This window comes from Bufo gargarizans, chromosome 4 (genome assembly GCF_014858855.1).
Source record: "Bufo gargarizans isolate SCDJY-AF-19 chromosome 4, ASM1485885v1, whole genome shotgun sequence".
Classification (NCBI taxonomy): domain Eukaryota; kingdom Metazoa; phylum Chordata; class Amphibia; order Anura; family Bufonidae; genus Bufo; species Bufo gargarizans.
Genome location: NC_058083.1, coordinates 469,303,538 through 469,328,625, shown reverse-complemented (window position 1 = coordinate 469,328,625; position 25,088 = coordinate 469,303,538). Strand labels below are relative to the sequence as shown.

The 25,088-nt window shown below is 43.6% G+C and overlaps 1 protein-coding gene across 2 annotated transcripts in view; it reads left to right on the top strand.

Annotated features, from left to right (window-relative positions):
- Positions 1-25,088, top strand: part of KIF16B (kinesin family member 16B) — a 327,221-nt gene that overhangs the window by 80,914 nt on the left and 221,219 nt on the right. For both annotated transcript variants that reach the window (XM_044289350.1, XM_044289349.1), the window contains exons 11-12: positions 4,047-4,112; positions 6,373-6,432. In XM_044289350.1, coding sequence (XP_044145285.1) covers positions 4,047-4,112; positions 6,373-6,432 — 126 coding nt within the window. The remainder of the gene's footprint in view (positions 1-4,046; positions 4,113-6,372; positions 6,433-25,088) is intronic.

Here is a 25,088-nt window from a genome sequence, read left to right as displayed (position 1 = left end):
GCGGGGACGGGGATGAGCCTCCCTAGCGTCGCCTGCGATGCGTTGTTCGGCAGTGTGGGGACCAGGAGCGGTACAGGGAGCAGGGACTGAGGTAAGTATATTAAGGGTGGGAGACCCGGCATATGGGGGTGCTTTTTATAGGATTGGATAAGCCCTTTAATTAATGCTGAGAGCATCAGATCATTATGTTCCCTGCCTGTGGCTGTGAGGAGGGCTGGTCATCCTCCCCCGGAGATTGGCTCACCAGGAAATTTCCCTGGCTATGCATTAGTCAGGGAGAGAGGCGGGAGATGGCACGTGCACACTGTGTGCCTTCCCATAGGTATGCCATAAATGTTTTAGATGGGAATACTTATTATTAAAATGAAAATTCTTTGAGGAAAAGCAGCGGGTCTCACCTGCCACACCAGAACATTCATTGATACCTTTAGTTTGCTTCATCCATATTTTCTTCTCAGTAGGTAATGCAGGATTTTCTCTGCTTGAGCTTCAGTATCTGTTTAAAGGGAACCGGTCCTCACTTTTATGCTGACCTCACTGAGGGCAGCATAAATTAGTGACAGAAATGCTGATGTCAGCGGTGTGTCACTCATGAGCTAAAAGTAAGTGGTTGCCGAGAACCAGCATCATAATCATTGCAGCACAGGCCTTGAGAAGAGTCAAATCTACCTGAGAAGAGTCCTGGTTATTCCTAATCTCCTGCTCTCCCGCCCATCTGCTGATGATTGGCAGTTCTCTCCTAGAGAGAATGGGAGAAAACTAGGTAGAAGACTGTCAGTCATCAGCAGGTGGGCAGGAGAGCAGGACTTCATGAATAACCATGACTCTTCTCAGGTGGCCGTGACGCTTTTCCAGGCCCAGTCTGCAAGGACTGTGATGTTGGTTCTCGGCAACCACTTATTTTTAACTTATAAATGACAGACCGCTGAAATCAACTCACCTGTCTCTACTTTATACTGCCGTTAGTATGGGCTGCATAAAGTTGATGAATTAGTGTCCATCTGAATTTTTGGATGCTTGCCTATGCAGTTAGACAAGTTCCTGGTATGGATTCTATCTTTGGAAACCCATAGACCTCTCTTGCCATTTTTCATTTCTACCCCTCTTGATGCTGCTTTTGACAAGCCCGTAATCACTAAAGGTCGAGACAAAGTTGGCCTCCTGGAATGTTGCCATATTACCAGTTTTAGGTCTCATGCACACAGGGGTATTTTTTTATTTTTTTTTGCGGCCCTAGTGAAGTGAATGCTTCTGTAAAAATGGAAATGGTTCTGTATGCTTTCTGTATGTCCGCATGGCCGTTCCGCAAAAAAGTAGAGCATGTCCTATTATTGTCTACATTACGGACAAAAATAGAACTGTTCTATTAGGGTCGTTCTGTTTCGCAAAATCGCAATGCACATGGCCGGCATCCATGTTTTGCGGATCTACAATTTGCGGAATGCAGAATATCCAACGGTCGTGTACATGTGCCCTTAAAGGGATTCTCCTGGCATTTAATATTGATGACCTATCTTCAGGATAGGTCATCAATATCAGATCGGCAGGGGTCTGACACCCGGCACCCCCACCGAACAGCTGTACGAAGGTAAGGTGCGTGCATTGTACACGTGCCGTCTCCTATCTCTCTTCCTGCTTGCCATAGACATAGCAGCAAGCAGGGAGAGAGACGGGAGACTGCACGTGCACACTGCGTGCGTGTGCCTTCCCTTCGTATAGCTGATTGGCGGGAGTGTTGGGTGTCGGACCCCCTGTCGATCTGATATTGGTGACCACGAGAGCCCCTTTAAAGGAGTAAAGCTGAGTTCACACTATCTTTGTGGCTTCCATTTATCAAATGATGGGTACCACTGACCTGACCACTGAATGCTATGACGCTTCCATCAGGTTCCATCATGGTTTTTTTCATTTGACCAGTAAAATTAGTCAATGGAGACACCAAACTAAGCCTCTGCCGGTGGTGTGAACGGAACCTAGGCCTGTGAAACCCGTGTAGGCCGTCTCATTCATCAACCTTTCTTTTGCCTCTTCTCTTCTTTATTGTCCAGCTTTCACAGCCACAAAGTTCCATGAATAATTCCACAGCCTGAACAATAGTAATCTTTGTGTTCAGACGTGCTGTTACATTTGTAGAGTTAGTTTGGCTAAGTGCCCGACGGAGCCATGCTTACAGACTGTATTACCAGGGGACGTAATGAATACTGCCTCATGGGTTTGAGTCCAGCTTGCTTGTATGCAGAGTTACGTTGAGTTTTCTTCTCCGGCACATTCTGCCATCTCTGTCTTTCTTGCAGTTAACCTATTAGTGTTGTCCATACCTTTCCCTTTGTTCATTCTCTGTCCTCACAATCTTTTACCCTTGCCCTCCTTTCTCTGCCGTCTGCTTTCAGATGCTCAGTGCCACTTTTTTCATTCATTCATTCATTCATTCATGCATGGGTAGAGCTAGTCCCTTCAACTGTTTGGCTCTATTGCAGCTATGGTGCATGCCTCCCTATTTGTACTATCGACTGTTTGAAGTGAGCAAAATCTGCCCATGACTTTTGGTCAACTTTAGTTCTTCAGCATGAAAGAGCAGTTTTTGATGGACATTAAAGGGCTTTTGCCACCTCTGGGACTCGCACCTATCTCCAGAATGGGGCCCCCAAAGTGAAGGAGAGCGCAGTGCTCATAGACTGCCACCTCTCTATTCACCTCTAAGGGAGTTCTGCTTATAGGAGAGCATGTCCACACATAAGACTCTGTGTCAGCTGGAAAGTCAGAGTATTGGTCCATGATACAGTTAAGGACCAGAATAGAAATAGATTGGAATAGATAACGGACAAATTCAGCCACCGGCAAACAAATTACCTTCACGATAAGTTACATCTAGTGCCTTTCTGAATTACCCAAAAATATATTTTTTAAAGCCAAAATTTTTGTAGGAGTGCTTCTGAACAAAGGCTAGGCTAATTTCACACACGTGCTAATGCAATCCAGTAGAGGAACAGCCTGCTTGAGTTCTCTGGCTTCATCATAGCCGGATAGTGCAGCATGCCCACCGAACTCCATAGACTATACTGTGATCCAGTGGGAATCCGCCCACTTCCCGGAAAAAATGTCGGGATTTGGCTGGACAAAAATCAACGCACGGAACACTTTTGTCCATCCTAATCTCGACGTTTATGCCGGTAAGTGGCCGGATCCTTGCCAGTTCCCATTGGGTTCTGGCGGAGGACGAACTTATCCAGCTAGGTCGGATCTGTAGAACTTTGCCAGAACAGCCTGCCGGATTACTTTAGTGATTTGTAAAAGTCACTAAAATGACGAGTATGAAACGCTCGCACAGTGAGCCGTCTCTCCTTACTACTGGACATGGACCTCTAGACTTTTTATTGAGTCAGTCTTCAACAGTGTGATCTCTTCTATTTTCTCCTTTTCGCAGTCAGTAGGGGGTCTCAGCACGTGGAACCTTTGATGTCTCACTATGATATATCAAAAGTTATCAAAATTATCTTTGCTTTTTGAACTTTTAACTTTCTTTTTGGGTCGCTTTACCTGTGTCCAGAAAATACTGTGCCAGTCACAATCATTGCACTGGGGCAATGAATAACAAAAACACCATTGCTGATCAAACAGGGTCCTGGCCAAGGAAACTTTTGAAACTCTGACTTTGGATATGCAGAGTGGCTATCAGGAACATTTTCAAACAAATATACAAATAATTGAGGATTTTATCTAAGCAGAACACATTGAAGATAAGTTGTGGCCGTGGGGGAAAATGCTTTCTTGTGAACAGCAAGCTGTCAGTAATCCTGCTGAAGGACATAGCGGCCAATGTTTTATCCATCTTTAGCATGTAATGAGACCCTTAGATGTGACGACTGAATTCTGGATTATATTTTTCTGTCTTTTTCTTGCTGTAGAAATGGAGGTGAATATTTGTATTAGTATTGGACAGAATTCATACATATGATTTTCTGCTTTCTACCTTTTATCCTTGTTGTCTTTCTACACATACAGTATTAATATGGTTTTTGTTACTGTTTTTTTTTTTTTTTTTCTAGATTGCACTTTTAGATTCGCCAACTGCTTTAAGCATGGAAGAAAAACTGCAGCAGAATGAAGCTCGTGTAAGTGTTTTTACAATCTCCGGCTTTTACCTGCCCAGACTTTCATTCATTATTTAGTTGAGGAACCTTTTGAACTTGGGTTTAAAACGAGGTTCTTGGACTTTCTCAGTCATGGAAGCTGTGTTAAACATGAATTTCTGTAAGGCAAATGCTTCAAAGGATGAATGTTTCCCACGTAAGACGCTGGAAGGATATTGTAGACAATCTTCTGTAAAAAGAAGTAGTACAGCTCGCAGTCTTCCACCTCGAGCTTGTGTCTTGCTGCTAAAAATTGTATTATTGGCCATTAGCATAAAATTGCATTTTTATTTTCACGGCTCGGCAAGGTATGGTGGGCATTTAGATTGGTCACATGCTGACTGTCATCATAAAATGTGTGGCTATTGAAATATTCATTATATTATATATAAGAGTATAACTACTTACTTATTCCAGCCACATTATTAAATAAAAGCCAGCGGAAGCTATTTGCCTTTTACTGCCTACCATTACTTTCATTGCAATAGTATAGGCCCGGAGAACTCACAATTCAATCATCATTCTCTCGTAATCACAGTGTGTTGAAATTTTAGGGGTCAATCAAAAATCTCAGCGTTTTATGCCCTCCTGTGTCGAATAGTCCTCTGAGTTTGAGCTGGAAACGGTTTATAAGCTGGCAAACCATGAAAGAGCATGTCCGCTAAAGAAAAATCTCATAGAAGTAGAAGACTGAGTTCTCATCTGCATAGGAGGCTCACCCATTTAGTTTAAAATAGCTTAGAGAAACGTCTTCCATGTAAATTCTGTACCCCCAATCGGAGACCAGACAGAACTCATTATAGGAGGGGAGGGGTGATTCGGCAAAATTGGCGTAAAGAAAAACTGGCTTAGTTGCCCATAGCAACCAGTCGTATTCCACCGTTCATTGTCCAAAGGAGCCCAGGTCGAATCTGATTGGTTGCTGTGGGCAATAAAGACAGTTTTCCTCTATACCAATTTTTATAAATCTCCCCCAATATGTTTCCTTTCGGTGCCATTTGTAATCATCTGTGTGCCGAGTTCTGCACCTCCGTTATGGCAAGAACATGGAAAAAATTATAGCAGTGATAGGAATGCTGACCTTAATCTTTGAGTTGTCCACTTTTGCCTTGGTTATTAAAAGTAGTTTCTTAAAGAGGAAAAAAAAATCAAAAACATGTTAACATGAATAAATTCCTAAATGCCTTCATTTATAATGGCTCATTTTGTCTAGAGGGCAGTCAGTAGAGAAATTAAAATGGCCGCTGTCAGATTCCTTCATATGGAATCCGTCCTAACATGACGACCTGAGTTAGAATGCAGGGCAGGGAGCAAGAGCTGTATGGAAGCTCGTTCTCTGCTTTATCAGCCCTGTAAAACACGGTTATCTACAGATCAGAGTAATAATCTGTCTCTACCTGAGAGCTCACCTCGGAGCTCGGTCGCCTGTACTCACTGTGTCTGGTCCTTCATTCCAATGAGTATGGGTGGGAGGTGAGCGCATATGACAACTGTTTTCTGTAGGTAGCATTGTGTTCTGCAGGGCTGATAAAGCAGAGAATGGAGCTTCCCTACAGCTCCTGCATTCCAACTCAGGTGGTTGTTCTGTCATTAGGATGGATTCCGTGTGAAGGAATCTGACGGAGGCCATTTTAGTTTCTCTACTGATCACACCCTAAACAAAATAAGCCATTATAAATTATTAAAGGCAGTTAGGAATGTATTCATATTAAGGGCTTATTCACACGAACATGTTTTCTTTCCGTGTCTGTTCCATTTTTTGGGTGGATCGTATGCGGAACCATTCATGGGTCCGCAAAAAAAATAATATATATACGGTCGTGTGCATGAGCCCTAACCCGTTTTTATATATTTAAGCTTTAAGGTGTTGTCGACCACGGTTCCTGGGGTTTTGACTGGCAAATCAACTTAGTAAGTTATCTTTTAATGAAATGGGTGTATATTGGACCCACCAAACGAAAAGGCCTTTATTCTACGGCTGTACAAAATATCTTTGTGTCCTTTTACATTACACTGAAAATTGTCAGAATTGGCAAGTAGTCACCCAGGTAGAAGCTGCTAGAGTTGAGTTCAAACAGCTTGAGCAAACAGTACAGTCGAAGGATCAGCCTATGTTAGGGGTATGTGGTTTACTTTGTAAGATCATTTTGGTGTATTGTACGTCTGTCTATTGAGTTATATGAAATTTCGTAAATGTGTTTAAACTGAATTTCTGCTGAAGTGTCTTCAACATATTTTCCAGGTTGAAGAATTGACAAAAGAATGGACAAACAAGTGGAATGAGACCCAGAACATATTAAGAGTAAGTTATATGACCTTAGATCTTTCAGTAACGCTGCAGTTATATATTGTGTACTGCTTATATTATAAGGGGTTTCTATTCTTTCATCTAAAAACCTTTACTAACAGTTATACATTACCGCTCATTACTGGTGAACTTGGGTAACTCTGAAATCGTTATTTGCAAATAAATGGCCTATAGGTTGCTCCATATGAACACATGACATTCCAGCAGCACCCTACATAGATGTGAACATGTAAATACTGCCTTCATTGAATGTAGTCCGCACCAGCATTTGACATGGTAAATTCGAACCTTAAAGGGATTGTGTCATCAAAAAATGACCTGTTTAAATCACCTTAAACATATTTTTTAATAGTTTTTGGTCATGTTATGTTATAATTTTCCATTTCACTATCTATATTTAAACAAAAACCATGAAATTCAGCAGTTTTTGCACTGGCCATTAAGTCTAATAATAGGCGGCACTTCTTGGTCTGTAGAGATCACTTTCCTGCAGTTATCTGCTTATCTATCATTCTAATCCTACCTGTAATGATATCACCTCCGTGTATAGATAACAGGATCCACCATTCGCAATAGGTGATTGTCAAAGCTCATCTATTCTTTCCTTGTACAGTGACCTCTGCACAGGTCACAGAGCAAGCCTAGAAAACTGTCCCATAGAAGTCACTGAGGTCTATGGACCATGTGGCTGCCGTAAAGCAATTCTCTAAATGCTGTTAAGAACAGCTGAGGCAAGATGGCCGCCCCCAAAATCATGTTCTGGAAATACGTTCTCCCACCTCTTTTCACGCCCTTCTTCTCTTTATTGCCAGGGCAGCGCTGCTCTCCTCCCGCCAGCCGTGTCTGTAGTGTAATTTAGTATTCGGCGCAGGCGCAGTGAGTAAGCCAGCAGCCGCCGAGCGCCCTTCCCTCACTGAACGGCGCGAGATTTACACTGCAGACACGTCCGGCGGGAGGAGAGCAGCGCTGCCCTGGCAATAAAGAGAAGAAGGGCGTGAAAAGAGGTGGGAGAACGGAGCCTCTAGGAGCAGGGCCCCCCCCCCTCCCCGATCCTAGAGGCTAATTAGCATATTATAAAAGTTTTCTTAATAAAGGCTTTAGGCAGTGAGATGGCGCTAATATAGTTATGTTCAGCTGACATTAGCACATCGCTACTGTCAGCCAGCTTAACCCCTTAAGGACATAGGACGTACCGGTACGCCCTATTTCCCGAGTCCTTAAAGGGAACCTGTCACCGGGATTTTGGGTATAAAGCTGAGGACATGGTTTGCTAGATGCCCGCTAGCACATCTGCATACCCAGTCCCCATAGCTCTGTGTGCTTTTATAGTGTAAAAAAACTGATTTGATACATATGCAAATTAATCTGAGATGAGTCCTGTCCCTGACTCATCTCACGTACAGGACTCATCTCAGGTTAATTTGCATATGTATCAAATAGTTTTTTTTACACAATAAAAGCACACAGAGCTATGGGGACTGGGTATTGAGGATGTGCTAGCGGCCATCTAGCAACCCATGTCCTCAGCTCTATACACAAAATCCCGGTGACAGGTTCCCTTTAAGGACCCAGGACGTACCAGTACGTCCTGACTTAAAATCGGAATTCCGGCGCCGCGGGGGTTAATCGGAACGGGACGCCGGCTGAAATCATTCAGCCGGCATCCCGTAACAACGCAGGGGGGGGGGGGTCATTTGACCCCCCCGTATCGGCGATCGCAGAAAACCGCAGGTCAATTCAGACCTGCGGTTTGCTGCGCTTTTTGCAGTTTCTGATCCCCGCGCGTGTCGCAGGCGCCTCCCCTTGAATAATCGTTGGCGTCTAGTGGTTATACCAGGGTGCCAGCACATTGCTGACACCCTGGTATAAACGGATGACATCTGTGCAGATGTCAGCCGTTTAACCCTTTCCATACCACAGACCGCGGTATGGAAAAGGTTAACTGTCATCGGTCAGGGAGCTCCCTCCCTCTCCCATCGGGGGGCTGCTGTGCCTTTGCAGCCCCCCGATGGAGAGGGAGAGAGCCCCCAGGCAGCCCCCCGAAGCCCCGTCCTCACCCTTCCCCGTCTGCGAAGTTGTGGCAGACGGGGAAGGTTCCCATGGCAACAGGACGCCTGCTCAGGCGTCCTGCTGTCCATGGTGCTGAACAGATCTATGCTAAAAGCATAGATCTGTTCAGTGTAAGTAAAATACAGTACAGAACCCTATAGGGTTCTGTACTGTATTTTACAGACATCAGACCCACTGGATCTTCAAGAACCAAGTGGGTCTGGGTCAAAAAAATTTAAGAAAAAGTGAAAAAAGTTAAGATAAAAAAGAAAACATTTATCACTGAATAAAAATTTAAAAAATAAAATACACTACACATATTAGGTATCGCCGCGTCCGTAACGACCTGATCTATAAAACTGTCATGTTACTTTCCCCGCACGGTGAACGCCATAAAAATAAAAAAATAAAAACTATGAGAAAATTGAAATTTTGCCCACCTTACTTCCCAAAAAAGGTAATAAAAGTGATCAAAAAAGTCGCATGTACGCCAAAATAGTTCCAATCAAACCGTCATCTCATCCCGCAAAAAATGAGACCCTACTCAAGATAATCGCCTAAAAACTGAAAAAAATTTATTTTTTTGACTTTATTTTACCAGTGTCATGAAGTACAATATGTGACGAAAAAACAATCTCAGAATGGCCTTGATAAGTTAAAGTGTTTTAAAGTTATCAGCACTTAAAGTGACACTCCTTGGTCCTTAAGGTGAAAAATGGCCTGGTCCTTAAGGGGTTAAAGGGGTTCTGCAGTTTGTTTAAACTGATGATCTATCCTCTGGATAGATCATCAGCATCTGATCGGCAGGGGTCCGACACCCGGGACCCCCGCCAATCAGCTGTTTGAGAAGGCTGCAGCGCCGCGGCCTTCTCGCTGTTTACCGCTGGCCCAGTGATGTCACGACTAGTATTAACTGGCCTGGGCGGGGCTAAGCTCCATTCAAGTGAACAGAGCTTAGCCCCGCCCATGCCATTGATACAAGTTGTGACATTACTGGGCCTGGAGCGCCGCTGTCTTCTCAAACAGCTGATTGGCGGGGGTCCCGGGTGTCGGACCCCCACTGATCAGATGCTGATGATCCAGAAGATAGATCATCAGTTTAAACAAACTGCAGAACCCCTTTAATACCCATTTTTCAGGTGACAGAAACCCTTTAAAGCATGGATGTCAAACTCATGGCCCTCCCAGATGTTGCAAAACTACAACTCCCAGCATTCCCTGATAGCTGCAGTATGCCCAGGCATGATGGGAGTTGTAGTTTTGCAACAGCTGGAGGGCCACGAGTTTGACATCCCTGCTTTAAAGCATCATTTTGTGCCTTAGATAGATTACTGTAACGCTGGGTTCATTCTCCTCTGGTATAACTCTATTTGCCTCTAAATCTAGACGGTATGTACGTTTTTGCCTTGAATACTGATTCTTAGAGTATCCAGCTTATCGGCCGCGGAGCTCCAGGGTGTATTTAGGACAGTTTACTGCATATGAAGTTGTCCTGCAAGGCGTTCAGAACGAGCAGCTTACTGAGCTTCCTGCCAGCTGCCGTCACCGGGCGGCGTGATACCATCTAATGCCTGTCAGAGCCTGAGCGGTGGTCATGCTCGTTTCTTTCTCCTGCTCACTTAGGCTGCGTTCAGGTGGGGAATCTGCTTAATTATTTTACTTCCTAAACAATGAATGTCAGTGAATGGAGAAGCGGATTCCATGTTTTTGAGCCAATGCTATGGCTGCAACAGAACAAAATGCCTCCATGATCTAGAATTATCTCTGTTAGCGGGCGAAGGGGCATTTCACATTGGTCAATCTTATATATTCTGCATAAATAAGTGTCCTCACATTATTGCAGAGATTGTAGCTTGGATTTTAATTTAGCATTGACATATGATGCAGACGGCCTTACTTCTGCTCTCAGCCTCGTGGTCTTCTCTAGATCTAGTGATCCAAAATCTTTCCCGTCTCCTCCCATGTTACGTCCAGTGCTTTTTATGAACCATTATCACGTACCGTATAAATAATCGCCCACTACAAGTAACCGGTAGCCCGCCTTACCCCTGCCATATCCTTGGCGTCATGGGACTTGTCAGGACAGCATCCTAATCTAGACTGATGTTGCAGACCGATCTGAGATGTTGTTCCATTAGACATCTGATGAGCGCCTTTAGCTATAAATTCACATCTCTTTGCAGGTCTGATTTTGCAATAGTTCTATCATTTCTATATTCTTAGTGGGAATTTTGTTTTAAAACTTGCTTTTCAGGAACATACAACATCACCATTAGCAGTGGCCTGAGCACTTCTACATTTTTTTTAGTTTTTTTTTGTACTACTGACTTTATTTCTGGAAGTTTTTATTAAATGTATGTGACCAAGGGAATAAAAAATAATAATAATAATGTTAAAGGGGTCCATATTGCCTCCTTTGCTGGTTCCATTCATTTTTCCATCACATTATACACTGCTTGTTTCCATGATGATGACCACTCTGCAATCCAGCAGCGGTGGTTGTGCTTGTACACTATAGGAAAAAGCGCCATCCTATGAGAACTCCCGCGTGACCATTAGAAAGGCGGACGCCTTTTCCTATAGCGTGCAAGCACGGCCACCACTGATGAATTGCAGGGTGGTCGTGAGAAGTGTATGACGTGATGGAAAAGTAAAACAAGCCAGCAAAGGAGGCAATATGGACAATCACAATACATTAGTAAGTGGCTTGTATTCTACATGATAAATGCCATTTGCTGAAGTGACATAACCCCTGTAAGGTTCTTCTTTTTAAATTGCTCCTCCTTTTTTTTTTTTTTCATAGCTCTTCTCTAAAAGTTTTGGTCATAGTTTTTGTCTGTCGTCAACATATTTTTTTTTGCTCTGCATGCATGCAGCGCATAGCCATAGCTTGCCATGTTTGCTAGACAGCTCATTTACCGGCTAATGTTATCCAGTGGGTGGAGGGGTGCCATCCCTTTTAATCGTGTGTTTGGCATAATGGGGCTATAATACGTGTTAAAGAAAAATTTCCGTTGACATATATGTAAATAATACTTGTACAATCTGCTCATTATTATGCCTGAATGCTCTGATTGAAGTATGTAAAAGAAATCTATATTGTCACTCGTTATTCATGTAATCAATCAATTTGATATCTGAATGTGACAGACATCTCCATCTATGCACCACACCAGCCTGGTCTACTGACAGACCCCAAAGCAGCCTCTGTTACTCACTCCTCTCCTCTGACTCTTCTCTAGTACCCCTAGCTTTACCTGTGCTGCAGAGCTGCTGTACCTGTGCTGCAGAATCAGCCAATGACTTGAAGCCTCCTCCTTCCTTCTGAGTATTTCTGCAATTCCACCTTGTCTCATGATGTATCACATGCCCCCTGTCATATATTATGAATACTAAAAGTCTTTGGCCATAGCACTCTTTCATGACCTCAGATATAATTGTCATGTATCGTAGCAGTGATGTTACACCTTTTATATGTTACCTTGGCATTTGGGAGTCTGTCACCACGTTTGAGCATATTAGACTGATCAAATAGCGTTATATGTGCCACCGAGAACTTAAAAACGGTACCTTTGTTGTATCTAATGGAGTTTTCTTTCCGCCAAAAATGAACTTTTAAGATTCTGTAAATTCGCCCTCTCAAGTGCCCAAGGCGGCGTCTCAATCGTCCGAGCCCCAGGCAGCACCTCCTCAACGGCTCATAACCCCGCCCTCCATGTGCCTCTGCCCGCCCGTTTACTCTCCTCCTTTTCCACTGCGCCCGCTACGAATTTGACCGCGCAGCCGCAGTGGAAAAGGAGAGGAGGAGAGTAAACGGGCGGGCAGAGGCACACGGAGGGCGGGGTTACGAGCCGTTGAGGAGGTGCTGCCTGGGGCTCGGACGATTGAGACGCCGCCCTGGGCACTTGAGAGGGCGCATTTACAGAATCTTAAAAGTTCATTTTTGGCGGAAAGAAAACTCCATTAGATACAACAAAGGTACCGTTTTTAAGTTCTCGGTGGCACATATAACGCTATTTGATCAGTCTAATATGCTCAAATGTGGTGACAGACTCCCTTTAATGATTTGTAGGCAAGTGCCTCTATCTGATCAGGTAGCATGTCATGACTTCTTACATCTGGAAGACAAATTATTACATATACTCATGTACTCGTTAAAAAAGATAAGAGACTTTGTAATATCTCTTAATAGAAAAAAATTCTTTCTCCACTTATCAGACTCCTCTACTCCTCCACAGTTATTCCTGAAATGACCATTCAGTCTTAATTCACTGGAAAGTGCATCTTGAGAGAGATACAGAGACTGGACAGATTTTCTATTTCACTGAGGGATCAGGTTACTGCTGCCTATAGAGGAATGAGAAGGAGGAGCTATAGCGAGAGATTTACAGGGAGAGTCTGCTGAAGACTGTAGAAATGGTTTTACTGTCTTAAATTAATGCTGGATTCACATCTACACTGCTCAGTACTGCTGTATAATGTTCTCCGTGCTACAGAGAGATGGGAGAACACGATCCTCTCTTTACACTTTTAGCGTGGAGGGTATGGGAGACATAATATCAGCTAGTCTCTCACTAGCTCAGGGAAAACTGACAATTGGAGATAGAGCCTGCAGAGGAGACTTGTGGTGAAAATGCAGGATGCAAGTCATATAAATTGCCAGATATGTACCCACCTGATTAAAGCAGGTTCACTTTAAGATGGCAATATATGATTATTCTCCTTGAATAGTGTTGTGCCTCCCTAGACAATGAGCATAACATTTAGAGACAGAACAAGTAGCATGTGAGCTTACAGCGATCTTATAGACCCAACGATTGCTGTGGTTTTTATGTTGGTTATTCACTTTAATAATCTGATGTAAGATAGGATATGTATCGAGATAAGTGCTCAATACATAACAGGGGGCATCCGCTTTCTTTCTTTCAAATCACTTGTCATTATTGATATGTTTGTCGAGCATTGTTTGATTTTCTGCCTAGTGCCTGCAATCTTTTAAGCCGAGATTGACCTAGTGAGTTGTAATGGCGCTATGAGAACGGAATGAGAAGGGCAGCGTGGTCTTCTTTTTTAGAATGGAAAATTATTCCGAACAGCCATTAGCATCACTGTTTAGAAAAGCAATTTCCAAATTGCTTTTGGATGCACGAGGAGCAAATTTCATGCAGAGCTCCTTGAAGCGTAAAGCCATTTTAAGATTTTTGTTTTCCCCTTGTATCATAAAAAATGTCAACAAGAATGACTGTCCGTACCCATTTAGTCTATTGATACCACATCTGCAGTGGAAAGGGAGGTTTTTTTTCCCCGAAGGGCAATATTCCCTGACCATTGGACTCATTATTCTTAAACCCATTTTCTGGATTAGAAATACATTATTACTAGCAATGGCGAATGAATGCCAGAATTTGAGATTTTATAAGGTTCCAAATTTTTGGGATATTCATTTGGAATTATGACCGTGTCACGCATACAGATCATTTGTTTTGATGTAAAACACTGAATATTAGTAGAGAACTGTGGAAATGTAAGTGATTTACTTTGTAGGAGCTGTAGACCCCAAACAGTAAAAAACGACAATAAGCAAATTGCATACCATTTGGTTTTAGATCTATTGGGACAATTAAAAAATGGTTGTGAAGGTGTACGCCTTTAAATTATCATATTGTGGAGTACTATGGATTAATATTTACTGTCAGCCATGTCCCCACCCCCACCTTTAGCTGTCAGATAGCAGAGGTAGTGAACTCCACAGGAGGCCCCTGCTTCAAAGCCACAGCCATATGGCAGAGAACTTCTTGCAGGCCACCTTTTGTTTACAATTTCACACCCCATTCAGACAGCATGGATCCTGCAGGAAAACCTCCCTGCAGGGGGTCTAAGCCATTCCCTAGTTCAATCAAATCTAGCAAACAGCATGGAACCAGCGATTTATAAAGATTTATGAATCGCGTGGCCATCACAGACGCAAACCGGATACTTATTTGTGTCCCTGTGGCCACAATGAACATGCCCCTGGTCTTAGTTTGGCGGTGGAATGCCAGGCAAGGGAGAGATACAAATCTCCCCACAGAAACCAAATAACTGTACCATATTTGGACTCTACTTTTAGCCGGAACCCAGGCGGATCTGTTGGTCCCAGCACCATCCTTCTGTGATGTTCTGGTCTGGAGCTATGAACCCTAAAGAGTTTTGTGGGTCATTTCATGCCAGCCCAGAAGAGGGGGAGTGGACCCTTCCCAGAGGGGGGTCTGGCTACAGTTTAAAAGGCTTGTGCCAGCAAGCGGGCGTGTCTTTTCTCTGAAGGAGGGTCACATCATGCCATGTGTTTAGAGGGACCTGCATCCAGCTGACATCACTGCCCTCCATGTGAACACAGCAAAGGACTAATCTTAACCCAAAGGAACATTCATCTCCCCGGTAACTGACTTGTACTCTGTGTAATCCTGTTTGTAACATACTACCTGTATTCATAACCTCAGACCACTGTACATATTCTTTTTGTATAGTATGTTAGCTAGTGTGCCCTTAAAGCGATTAAATATACAATTTAATCTTGTGCTGTCTTGTATCTCGATCACGAATCCCCACGTCCGTGTTTCGGCCTAGTTATAAGCTACCGCGGGTCGGTTTCTTACCCTATATAATCCCGTTAGCGGACCGGTCTTATGTCAAACAAGAAGCTGGGGGCAGATTACCCGGGCTGAGAAAGCGCTCTCAGCTTGTTGCCTCTCTGTGCCCGCGTGGACAGGAGGTGTGTGTGTAAACTGTACCAAGCTGACCTTACATGCTCCTCTGGGAGGGCGTAACGTCATGCCTTGGTATCCACGGACGCACGCGTCTTGTGAGCTCGACGTAGTTCACATACTGGAACAGCATTGAACTTTGGAACAACACTGTACATTCTGTTTCTGACATAGTAGAAATTTGTAGGTCAAAGTCTATTTCCAATTCTAAACTGCTTTCCGTACAGTAAATGAATAAACTGTAAAAATTTTAATATACAAGAAAAATGACAATTTTTTTCCACTTAGCATGCTCCTTTCTTCCCCTCCCCCAGTCTCCTAAACTGTTCACCCAGTGTGAGTTCACTGTCAGAGAGGAGATGGCTTTTCAGCTTCATTGAGTTCAAGTTACATGCTGCCCATAGAAGTCTATGGTGAGGGAGAAGAGGAAGCAGCAAGAGAAAGAGGCAGAGAGACATGCAGAGATGCTGCTGAAAGCTCTAGTGAGTCATAGCTACAGTGCTCCGTACTGTTGAATGTCTTTTATATGGCTTTTGTTTCTAAGCGTGTGCTGTAGAGAGACAGAGAAGCAGCATCTCCCGTTCTCTGTATGTGTACTTGTTTTGGGGGGTTATCATTATAAGGGTCCATTCACACGTCCGTTGTTTCTTTCCTGATCTGTTCCGTTTTTTGCGGAACAGATCTGGACCAGATCTGGACCCATTCATTTTCAATGGGTCCTGAAAAAAATCGGACAGCACAATGTATGATTTTTTTTTTTTTCAGGACCCATTGAAAATGAATGGGTCCAGATCTGTTCCGCAAAAAACGGAACAGATCAGGAAAGAAACAACGGACGTGTGAATGGACCCTTAGGGGTAGTCTCCTGTTCCTACTCCTCCTCCGCTTTACCTCTCCATACACTTTTATAGGCAAGTCTAACCTGATCTCTCAGTGAAGCTAAAAAGAATATGCATTTCACCAGTAAATTCAGAGTGAGTGAACAGTTAAAGGGAACCTGTCACCAGGATTTGGGGTATAGAGCTGAGGACATGGGTTGCTAGATGGCCACTAGCACATCCGCAATACCCAGTCCCCATAGCTCTGTGTGCTTTTAATGTGTAAAAAAAACTATTTGATACATGTGCAAATTAACATAAGAGTCATATCTTACTTGTGTGACCAGAGAAGAGTCATATTTTCAAGCTCTGACTCGTCTCAGGGTAATTTGCATATGTATCAAATCGGTTTTTATACACAATAAAAGCACACAGAGCTATGGGGACTAGATATTGCGGATGTGCTAGTGGCTATCTAGCAGCCCATGTCCTCTATACACAAAATGCCGGTGACAGGTTCCCTTTAAGGAGGTAGATGGGTGAAGAGGGGGCTGATAAGTGAAGAAAGATGTGCTGTTCTCCAATGACATATATTACAAAATGTATTATCTTTACTTGTACTATTGATTCATGGAATGTTATGTGTAATTAGAGTTACACTTTAGGCTGAGATACCAGTCAGTAGCTCCCTTTATGCACCTTGAAAGCTGCAAGCTTGGCAGTTGGCAAATACGTTTGTGCTAGGGTAAACTTGGTTTGATAGACGTGGCCAAGGCTTCCAATCTTCTGTGGAAAACAAGTTATTAACATTGCATGAACGGAGAACCTTGCTTTTTCAGACAAGACAGAATGGCTTAAAGGATTTTTCCGTGTTAATGATATTGATGATCTATCCTCGGATAAGCATCACAGAATTTTCTGAAATCAACAACATATCTGTCCTATGATACCGTAGGTCATCAATATTAGATCATTGGAGGTACAAGCATCATCACCCCCTATCCCCCAGTCAGTTTTTCCCTCCAGCCTCAGTGCCAGAGGAGAGGCTATCAATATTGAATGCCTGGAAAACTCCTATAAAGTTTTTTTTTTTTTTTTTTAGAAGTTTACTTGTACAACAGTGAAAAGGGAAGAAAAAAAAAAATCATAGGAACCAACATTTGGTCAGATCTCCAGCCTACTAAATAATAACCAAGTGATGCGTAATTAAGCAAATTGCTGGTTTGGCATACAACATTTTTAGATCTTAGTATTCCACAGTCTTGGATGAGATGTAAATTTGTGCAAAAATGTTCTTACTGTGTAAATCCTATTAATTCGGACCTCCATATTTGTCACAAAATACCTCAAGTTAATTTAAATATCAATTAGTTATAATAAGCAACATTTTTGTACTCCTGAGGATAGAAGATAATTTACATTTTTCCTGCGAATGTAAAGGCATAGTACAAGATTTTTTATGGTTCTTTGGTGGGACGTGCTAGTAGAAGTGACCTATAAAATGTTCATGGTTACATTTTTCCTGCAGATCTACTGTTCTTTCTGTATCCCCCTGTTTCCCTGCCCTGGGGCAAATTGGGAACTCAAAGTTGCCCTGGAAAAGGAAACCTAAAAGAGGCCCCATGTTGTAGGCGGGTCCAAATTGACAGAAAGTGGGATGACAATACCATATTGCGGCACAAGGTGCCACCCCTGCAGAGCAAAATGCCACAGTGCATTGCAAAAAAATGCCCCAGCTGGTGGCCAGCACCATCTACCACGTTCCATCCTCCCACTCCAGTGGCCTCGAGATGGAACAGTTGAATTCAGGAGTCAGGAGGACACCAGCAGCCACCGACCAAGTACATAAGTGCATGACGCCCAGAGCATTAATTAACTGTGGGGGCTTTAGACCATTACTTCTCCGGCTGGTGGCCATGAGAAGGGCTCAGGCAGCCCCCTGGGCTTCGGAAGTTTCCCTGTAGGTTCTGTGGTCAGTCCGTCCCTGCCCAAGCCCTATTCATGACCTTCTTTGCTTCTCCTTCCTTTCACAGACTACTTATGGCACTCTTCTCACTTGTGTTGTGTAAGCTTATTCTAATGCCTAAGGCCTCTTTCACACTTGCGTTGTCCGGATCCGGCGTGTACTCCACTTGCCGGAATTACACGCCGGATCCGGAAAAACGCAAGTGTACTGAAAGCATTTGAAGACTGATCCGTCATGGCACCCAGGACGCTATTAAAGTCCTGGTTGCCATAGTAGGAGCGGGGAGCGGTATACTTACAGTCTGTGCGGCTCCCGGGGCGCTCCAGAATGACGTCAGAGCGCCCCATGCGCATGGATGACATGCCATGTGATCACGTCATCCATGTGTGTGGGGCGCCCTGACGTCACTCTGGAGCGCCCCGGGAGCCGCACGGACGGTAAGTATGCTGCTCCCCCGCTCCCCGCTACACTTTACCATGGCTGCCAGGACTTTAGCGTCCCGGCAGCCATGGTAACCACTCTAAAAAAGCTAAACGTCGTATCCGGCAATGCGCCGAAACGACATTTAGCTTAAGGCCGGATCCGGATCAATGCCTTTCAATGGGCATTAATTCCGGATCCGGCCTTGCGGCAAGTGTTCAGGATTTTTGGCCGGAGCAAAAAGCGCAGCATGCTGCGGTATTTTCTCCGGGCAAAAAACTTTCCGGTCCGGAACTGAAGACATCCTGATGCATCCTGAACGGATTTCACTCCATTCAGAATGCATTAGGATAAAACTGATCAGGATTCTTCCGCCATAGAGCCCCAACGACCGAACTCTATGCCGGAAGAAAAGAACGCAGGTGTGAAAGAGCCCTAAGTGAAATGCCTATCACAGTACCGGCAGGTCCTATGTTCTGCCCCCTGCAGAGAGTGCTTCATTTATCCGTAAGGAAGATAATACTTCTCCTTAGTCTTCGAGAGAACACAGTGACATTCTAGAAGTGAAGAGATTGACAGTGCAGCTTGTGTGGGGTTCTCTGGAGCCCACTAAGGATAGAAACAAGCAGACAAGCTGACCTTCCTGGAGGAGGAGACAAGCAGATTCAGCATTGACCAGAAAAGTAAATAAGTGCAGTAATTTATCCATATTGGTGAAGACATGCCAGGTGGAGCATATTGGAAAATTTAGCCTAATGTGGCTGGTATTCGTCTTATTCACGTCATTTTGGTTTCGGAGTCTTAGTGAAAACTGTTTGATGTGATCCTATGACTACCTACAGATTACAAGATCTCTTGTGACTTCCCAGGTTACTTCAATGAGATGTTACTGCCTGTAATATACAGTAACATACAGCACGATTCTGATGTTCCTTATCTCAGACTAGTTTCGCAGAGCTCCTTGTTCCTGTTCTTTGTGTCTCCTGCCAAAGAAAGAAGAGGAATCTTGAGAAACTGTATGGTGCTTGCCTTTCCTTCAGACTTTTTATTCCTAGGGGGTCGGGATTTTTTTTTTTTATTACTTTCATTTACATCTAGCTAAGCAATGCAGAATTGCTACTATATTGACTAATGAAAATTCTGATGGCGCTTATTATTACCTGGGCTCAGAATCCAATGACGTAGTGGTATGCTGGATCACAGCATGACAGCCTAAGATGTTGATCTTCCCTGTATTAGCCTGAAGCAGCTTGTCAGTCAGAACACTTTGCTTGATGTAAAAAGGAAGGCTCCTTTATATAACCACGCTGCTACTGTATCAGTGCCACACAATTTTCAGAGGAGGATTGATCTGTGGTCTGCAGAGGAAATCTATGGCTCTCGGAAGTATTGATGCACATTTGAGAGAAAACCATGATCGTTACACATACTTACATTAGTGGGTCTGAAAATGTGCGGTTTGTCTTTAAAGGGAATGTTTTATCAGAAAACGTGTTCTGTAAATTGTTACCTTAAAGGGGTTATCTATTGTGTAAAACATATGCCCCAACGCCCGAGCCCCTCATATAGATTATAATTACCCCGGCACCCACATAGCTCCTGCTCCCCGCACAGCCGCTGCTGCATCTCCCTGTCGCACGGATCAAAACATTTGGCAACTGGGATGAGCCTCCCTTGCACTGTCGGTGATGCTAGGGAGGCTCGTCCCCGTCACGGCCTGCTCTTGGCTAGCATCCCCCCCTCAGTGGGTGACTCCAGGGAGGCCCGTCCCCATCGCGGCCTGCTTTTGACTGCGGCGGCCGAGCAGGAGCTACGCGGGTGCCAGGGAGCGGGGTAAGTGTAATCTATATGAGGGGCCCAGGCATTGGGGGGCATGTTTTACACATTGGATTACCCCTTTAAAGACTATGTACAACTTCAGAGCCAATTTTCTTTTTTTGCATTTTACTCATTTTATAGTTTTATTTATTATTATTTTGTACTATTATTTTTATATATTGTTTTATGCAGATGATTTAGTATTTATTTTATATTATTACATACCGGTATATCCCTTTTATGTCTTATTATGGGGCATTGCACTGTACTTATGTTAGAGGTCTGTGATTTTTATTTCATCCTGTGATCCATACTGATTCTTCTGGTTTTATATATCAGCCTATCTGTGTTGTCATTTAGCTAGTTGTACCAGGAATTTTGTGATGAACCAGCAGAGCTGATTTTGTCTTCTGGCTCTCGAGAGGGCATGATCTGTAACTTCACACTGGATTACCTTTAAATGTAACCGACTGAAGGTGGAGAGCACTAGCCATGCCCTGAAGAGTTAAATGCCAATCTCAGCTCTGCTGCATCTGTAATCGACACAGATGCGGTTGCCTACTTTTACGTTGCATTCATCTTTGTTTGTCTGTGATTTACTACCCACCTGGTTCGGTGTAACTGTACATCAGAGAATAATGTGAGGTTGATTTCCGAGTCTGCGGCATTCATGTAAATTCCTCATTACGAGCCGAGGATACAGACGCACACCACATCAGAGAGACGGCATAAAAAACTAAATTCGTTTTTTTTCTTTTTTCCCCCCTTGCACAGACAGATGTGAGACAGATGTTACAACCCAGAGATATCATTGAGGACTTGTACTTTTCCAGCCTAACCGGCCCTGCAAAGCAAAGGGGTTTTATTCCCAGCATAAAAGCCGTTCTGATTATAAAGAACGCCATTGCCAACCTCTGCATGGGAAGCTAAACAAGACTTATTGCATTGGCTGCACCACCAGTCGGAGAAATTCAGACAAGTAAACACAGATTGCCGCCTAAACCTAGGAGCGGAGCAATCATTAACCGCACACTCCAAGCAGGAAGAGTTTAGGGGTATTTGCAGGTTACAATCAGGATGTGTATAATAGCCGGGGCTTTATTTCTCTCTTTTCGAGCTTGGTGATGTTCTGTTCTTTCCATGCGGTTAAATAGAAGCATTGTCAGGCTTGTTGCAGAGCTTGCAGAATTCGGGCATGGGGAGGAGGGGGAGAGGGTTTTTTTTCCATTATAAGCATAGATTACGGGACAGTCAGTTTCAGTTTGGTCACAATAATAGAGTGCGAGGCAGTCTCCATTTCACAAAGCCGTTTCCAGTGGGTGGCGATACATGAACCCAATTTCTGCGAGACAATGAAAAAAGTGTCGGAGCATTCTTCTCCGGTGGGATGCTGAAATGACTTTGCTGCCACTTTATCACCAACCAATTTCCCTAATCCTAGCTTGTTAGCCCTGATGAGACGTCGAAAATTAGTAGAGCGGCCGAACATTTTATTGAATGGTTTGATTGTGTTGGATTATTAAGCTTTGTGTCATACTGTACAGCGCTTCTCCTGCCTCAGCAGCTAATCCCGGTGAACTTTATCCACGCAGCTACGGGCAGGATCGCCCACTCGCCACCTTTTTTTTTTTTTTTAAAAAGCATTATCCTGATCTTAGAGGACAACGCCAGTTAAATATAAGCTTTTCTATAGCGTTTATGTATCCTTTTCAGCATCATATAGAGCAGTGATGGCTATCCTTCGGCACTCCCGCCATGGCGAAAATATGACTCCCAGCATGCTCCATTCATTTCTATGGAGTTCTGAGAACAGCCAAGCAAGTTTGCATCTTGGGAGTTTTACCACAGATGGAAATTAGCCATCACAGACATAGAGTATGTGTTCATAGGGCACATGCACACTGCTGGACCTGTATGGCTTCATCTTGCGCTGCCCCGCAGCCTCCCCCCTGCTTTCCTGCAGCCTCCCGCAGCCTTCCCATACTTCTATACAGCCTTCTTTCATTGCTTTATGTACAGACACATTTTTCCCCCAGATTCCCAGATTCATATAGCATTTTATGGAGCATGTCAGGTTAAACCGCCACATACTGTATGAAATGGAAGACATATGAAGATACAGTGGAGGTCTCTTTTTATATAATAGTATTTCACAGGTGTTAGTTGGGAGGTACACTCATTTAGGTTACAAATAAGTCTTGGTGCACACTGCATCTGAGTCCTAGGTTTAGTATACAGTGTCTTGCAAAAGTATTCACCCCCCTTGACTTTTTTTTCGTGTTTTGGTGCCTCACAACCTGGAATTAACATGGATTGTTTGAGGATTTGCATCATTTCATTTACAGAACATGCCCACAGCTTTGAAGATTTTTATTTTTATTTTTTTGTGAAGCAAACAACAAATAGGACAAAATGACAGAAAAAGTCAATGTGCATAACTATTCACCCCTTAAAGTCAATACTTTGTACAGCCACCGTTTGCGTCAATCACAGCTCCAAGTCGCTTTGGATAAGTCTCTATGAGCTTGCCACATCTTACCAGTGGGATTTTTGTCCATTCCTCCTTGCAAAACTGCTCCAGCTCCTTCAAGTTGGCTGGTTTGCGCTTGTGATCAGCAATCTTTAAGTCTGACCACAGATTTTCTATTGGATTGAGACCTGGGCTTTGACTCGGCCATTCCAACACATTTATATGTTTCCCCTTACACCACTCAAGTGTTGCTTCAGCAGTGAGTTTGGGGTCATTGTCCTGCTGGAAGGTGAACCTCCGTCCTAGCCTCAAATCACACACAGAGTGGTACAGGTGTTGCTCAAGAATATCTCTGTATTTAGCAACATCCAACTTTCCCTCAACTCTGACCAGTTTCCCAGTCCCGGCTGCTGAAAAACATCCCCACAGCATGATGCTGCCACCACCATGTTTCATTGTGGAGATGGTGTTCTTTGGGTGATGTGATGTGTTGGGTTTGCTCCAGACAGCGTTTTCTTTGATGGCCGAAAAGTTAAGTTTTAGTCTCCTCAAACTGGAGCACCTTCCTCTGTACATTTTGGGAGTCTCCCACATGCCTTTTTTGCAAACTCACAACGTGCCTTTTTGTTTTTAGCGGAAAGTAATAGCTTTCTTCTGGCCACTCTGCCATAAAGCCCAACTCTATGGAGCGTACGGCCTATTGTCGTCCTATGTACAGTTACTCCAGTCTCTGCTGTGGAACTCTGCAGCTCCTCCAGGGCTACCTTAGGTCTCTGTGCTGCCTCTCTGATAAATGCCCTCCTCGCCTGGTTCTTGAGTTTTGGTGGGCAGCTGTCTCTTGGCAGGTTTGCTGTTGTGCCATGTTCTTTCCATTTGGTTATGATAGATTTGATGGTGCTCCTGGGGATCATCAAAGATTTGGATATTTTTTTATAACCTAACCATGACTTGTACTTCTCAACAACATTGTCCCTTACTTGTTTGGAGAGTTCCTTGGTCTTCATGGCAGTGTTTGGTTAGTGATGCCTCTTGCTTAGGTGTTGCAGCCTCTGGGGCCTTTCAAAAAAGGTGTGTATATGTAATGACAGATCATGTGACACTTAGATTGCACGCAGGTGGACATAATTTCACTAATTATGTGACTTCTGAAGATAATTGGTTGGACCAGAGCTTTTTATGGGCTTCCTAACAAAGGGGGTGAATACATACGCACATGCCAATTTTCTGTTTTTCTATTTCTAAACAATAGTTTTATTTATATATTTTTCTCATTTCACTTCATCAACTTAAACTATTGTGTTCTGATCCATCACAGAAAATTCAGATTAACAAAACATTGAACTTAAGGCTGTAATGTAACAAAATACAAAAAAAGTCAAGGGGGAGGGGGTGAATACTTTTGCAAGGCACTGTATATGACTGGATATATATCCATAGGGCTCCTTTCACTTGAGCCCTTTTGGCCTCTATTGGCCCAGTATACCATGACCAACTTTATTTTTTTTATTTTATAAAGAATAGCTTTTTGTGGAAATACATATAAAGAGAGATTAGACTAATGTTATGTGGTAAGTGGAAGCAATGCTGCGCTGCAGCACTAGGGTAAGATGATGACTTTGGTTGCACAGCATCTTAGGATAAACACCTTCATTCGTAAATTCAATACTATTTTACCAAATGGGGAATAACAAGCTTTTTGTGCGTCTCTGAAAGGAACTTGCTAGCTAAGAAAGCTCTGTGATCACAGCAGCATTGGCACTCATTCAAGCAGACAGTCTCTCTTTCTCGGCAGTGCGAGCAGGGTGAAGGGTTTGGAAAGGGAAGTATAATGGTCGAGGCAATGGATATGCTGTATAGAGTTTGATTACAATTAACATTAATGGCATATGAATTTTTATTCCCCCCCCCCCCCCCCCCCCCATTTCCCAGCAGAAGGTTGGCTGAGAATGCTATAGGAGATTTGTAGGCAACAGAGTGTAGTGGCCTGCCTCCTGGCACCCCCAATGGACCAGACATTGCCCCCATCCACAGTATGTAAAAAATACCTCACACGTCACTCCCCATGTGATAAGTGTTGGGAGACCGTTCCACTGCTGACCACTGCTGCTGGACACGCCTAAATGTGAAATGAATTTGCAATTACAGCCATTTCAGTCAGCATTTGTAACCCTATAGATGATTGTCCTGCGGAACCAATCAGCTAGCGGCCTGGAATAAGACTGCGTGAAAACATGGCAAAAACATAAATGTTTAAGAACCTAAATTATCCGTTTTTATTGTCCACCCCAAGACAGTGATCCTGAACAATTTTTGTTCAAATCTCTGAGGTTTTTGGACAATGTTTTCCCATGTTCACCACTAGATGT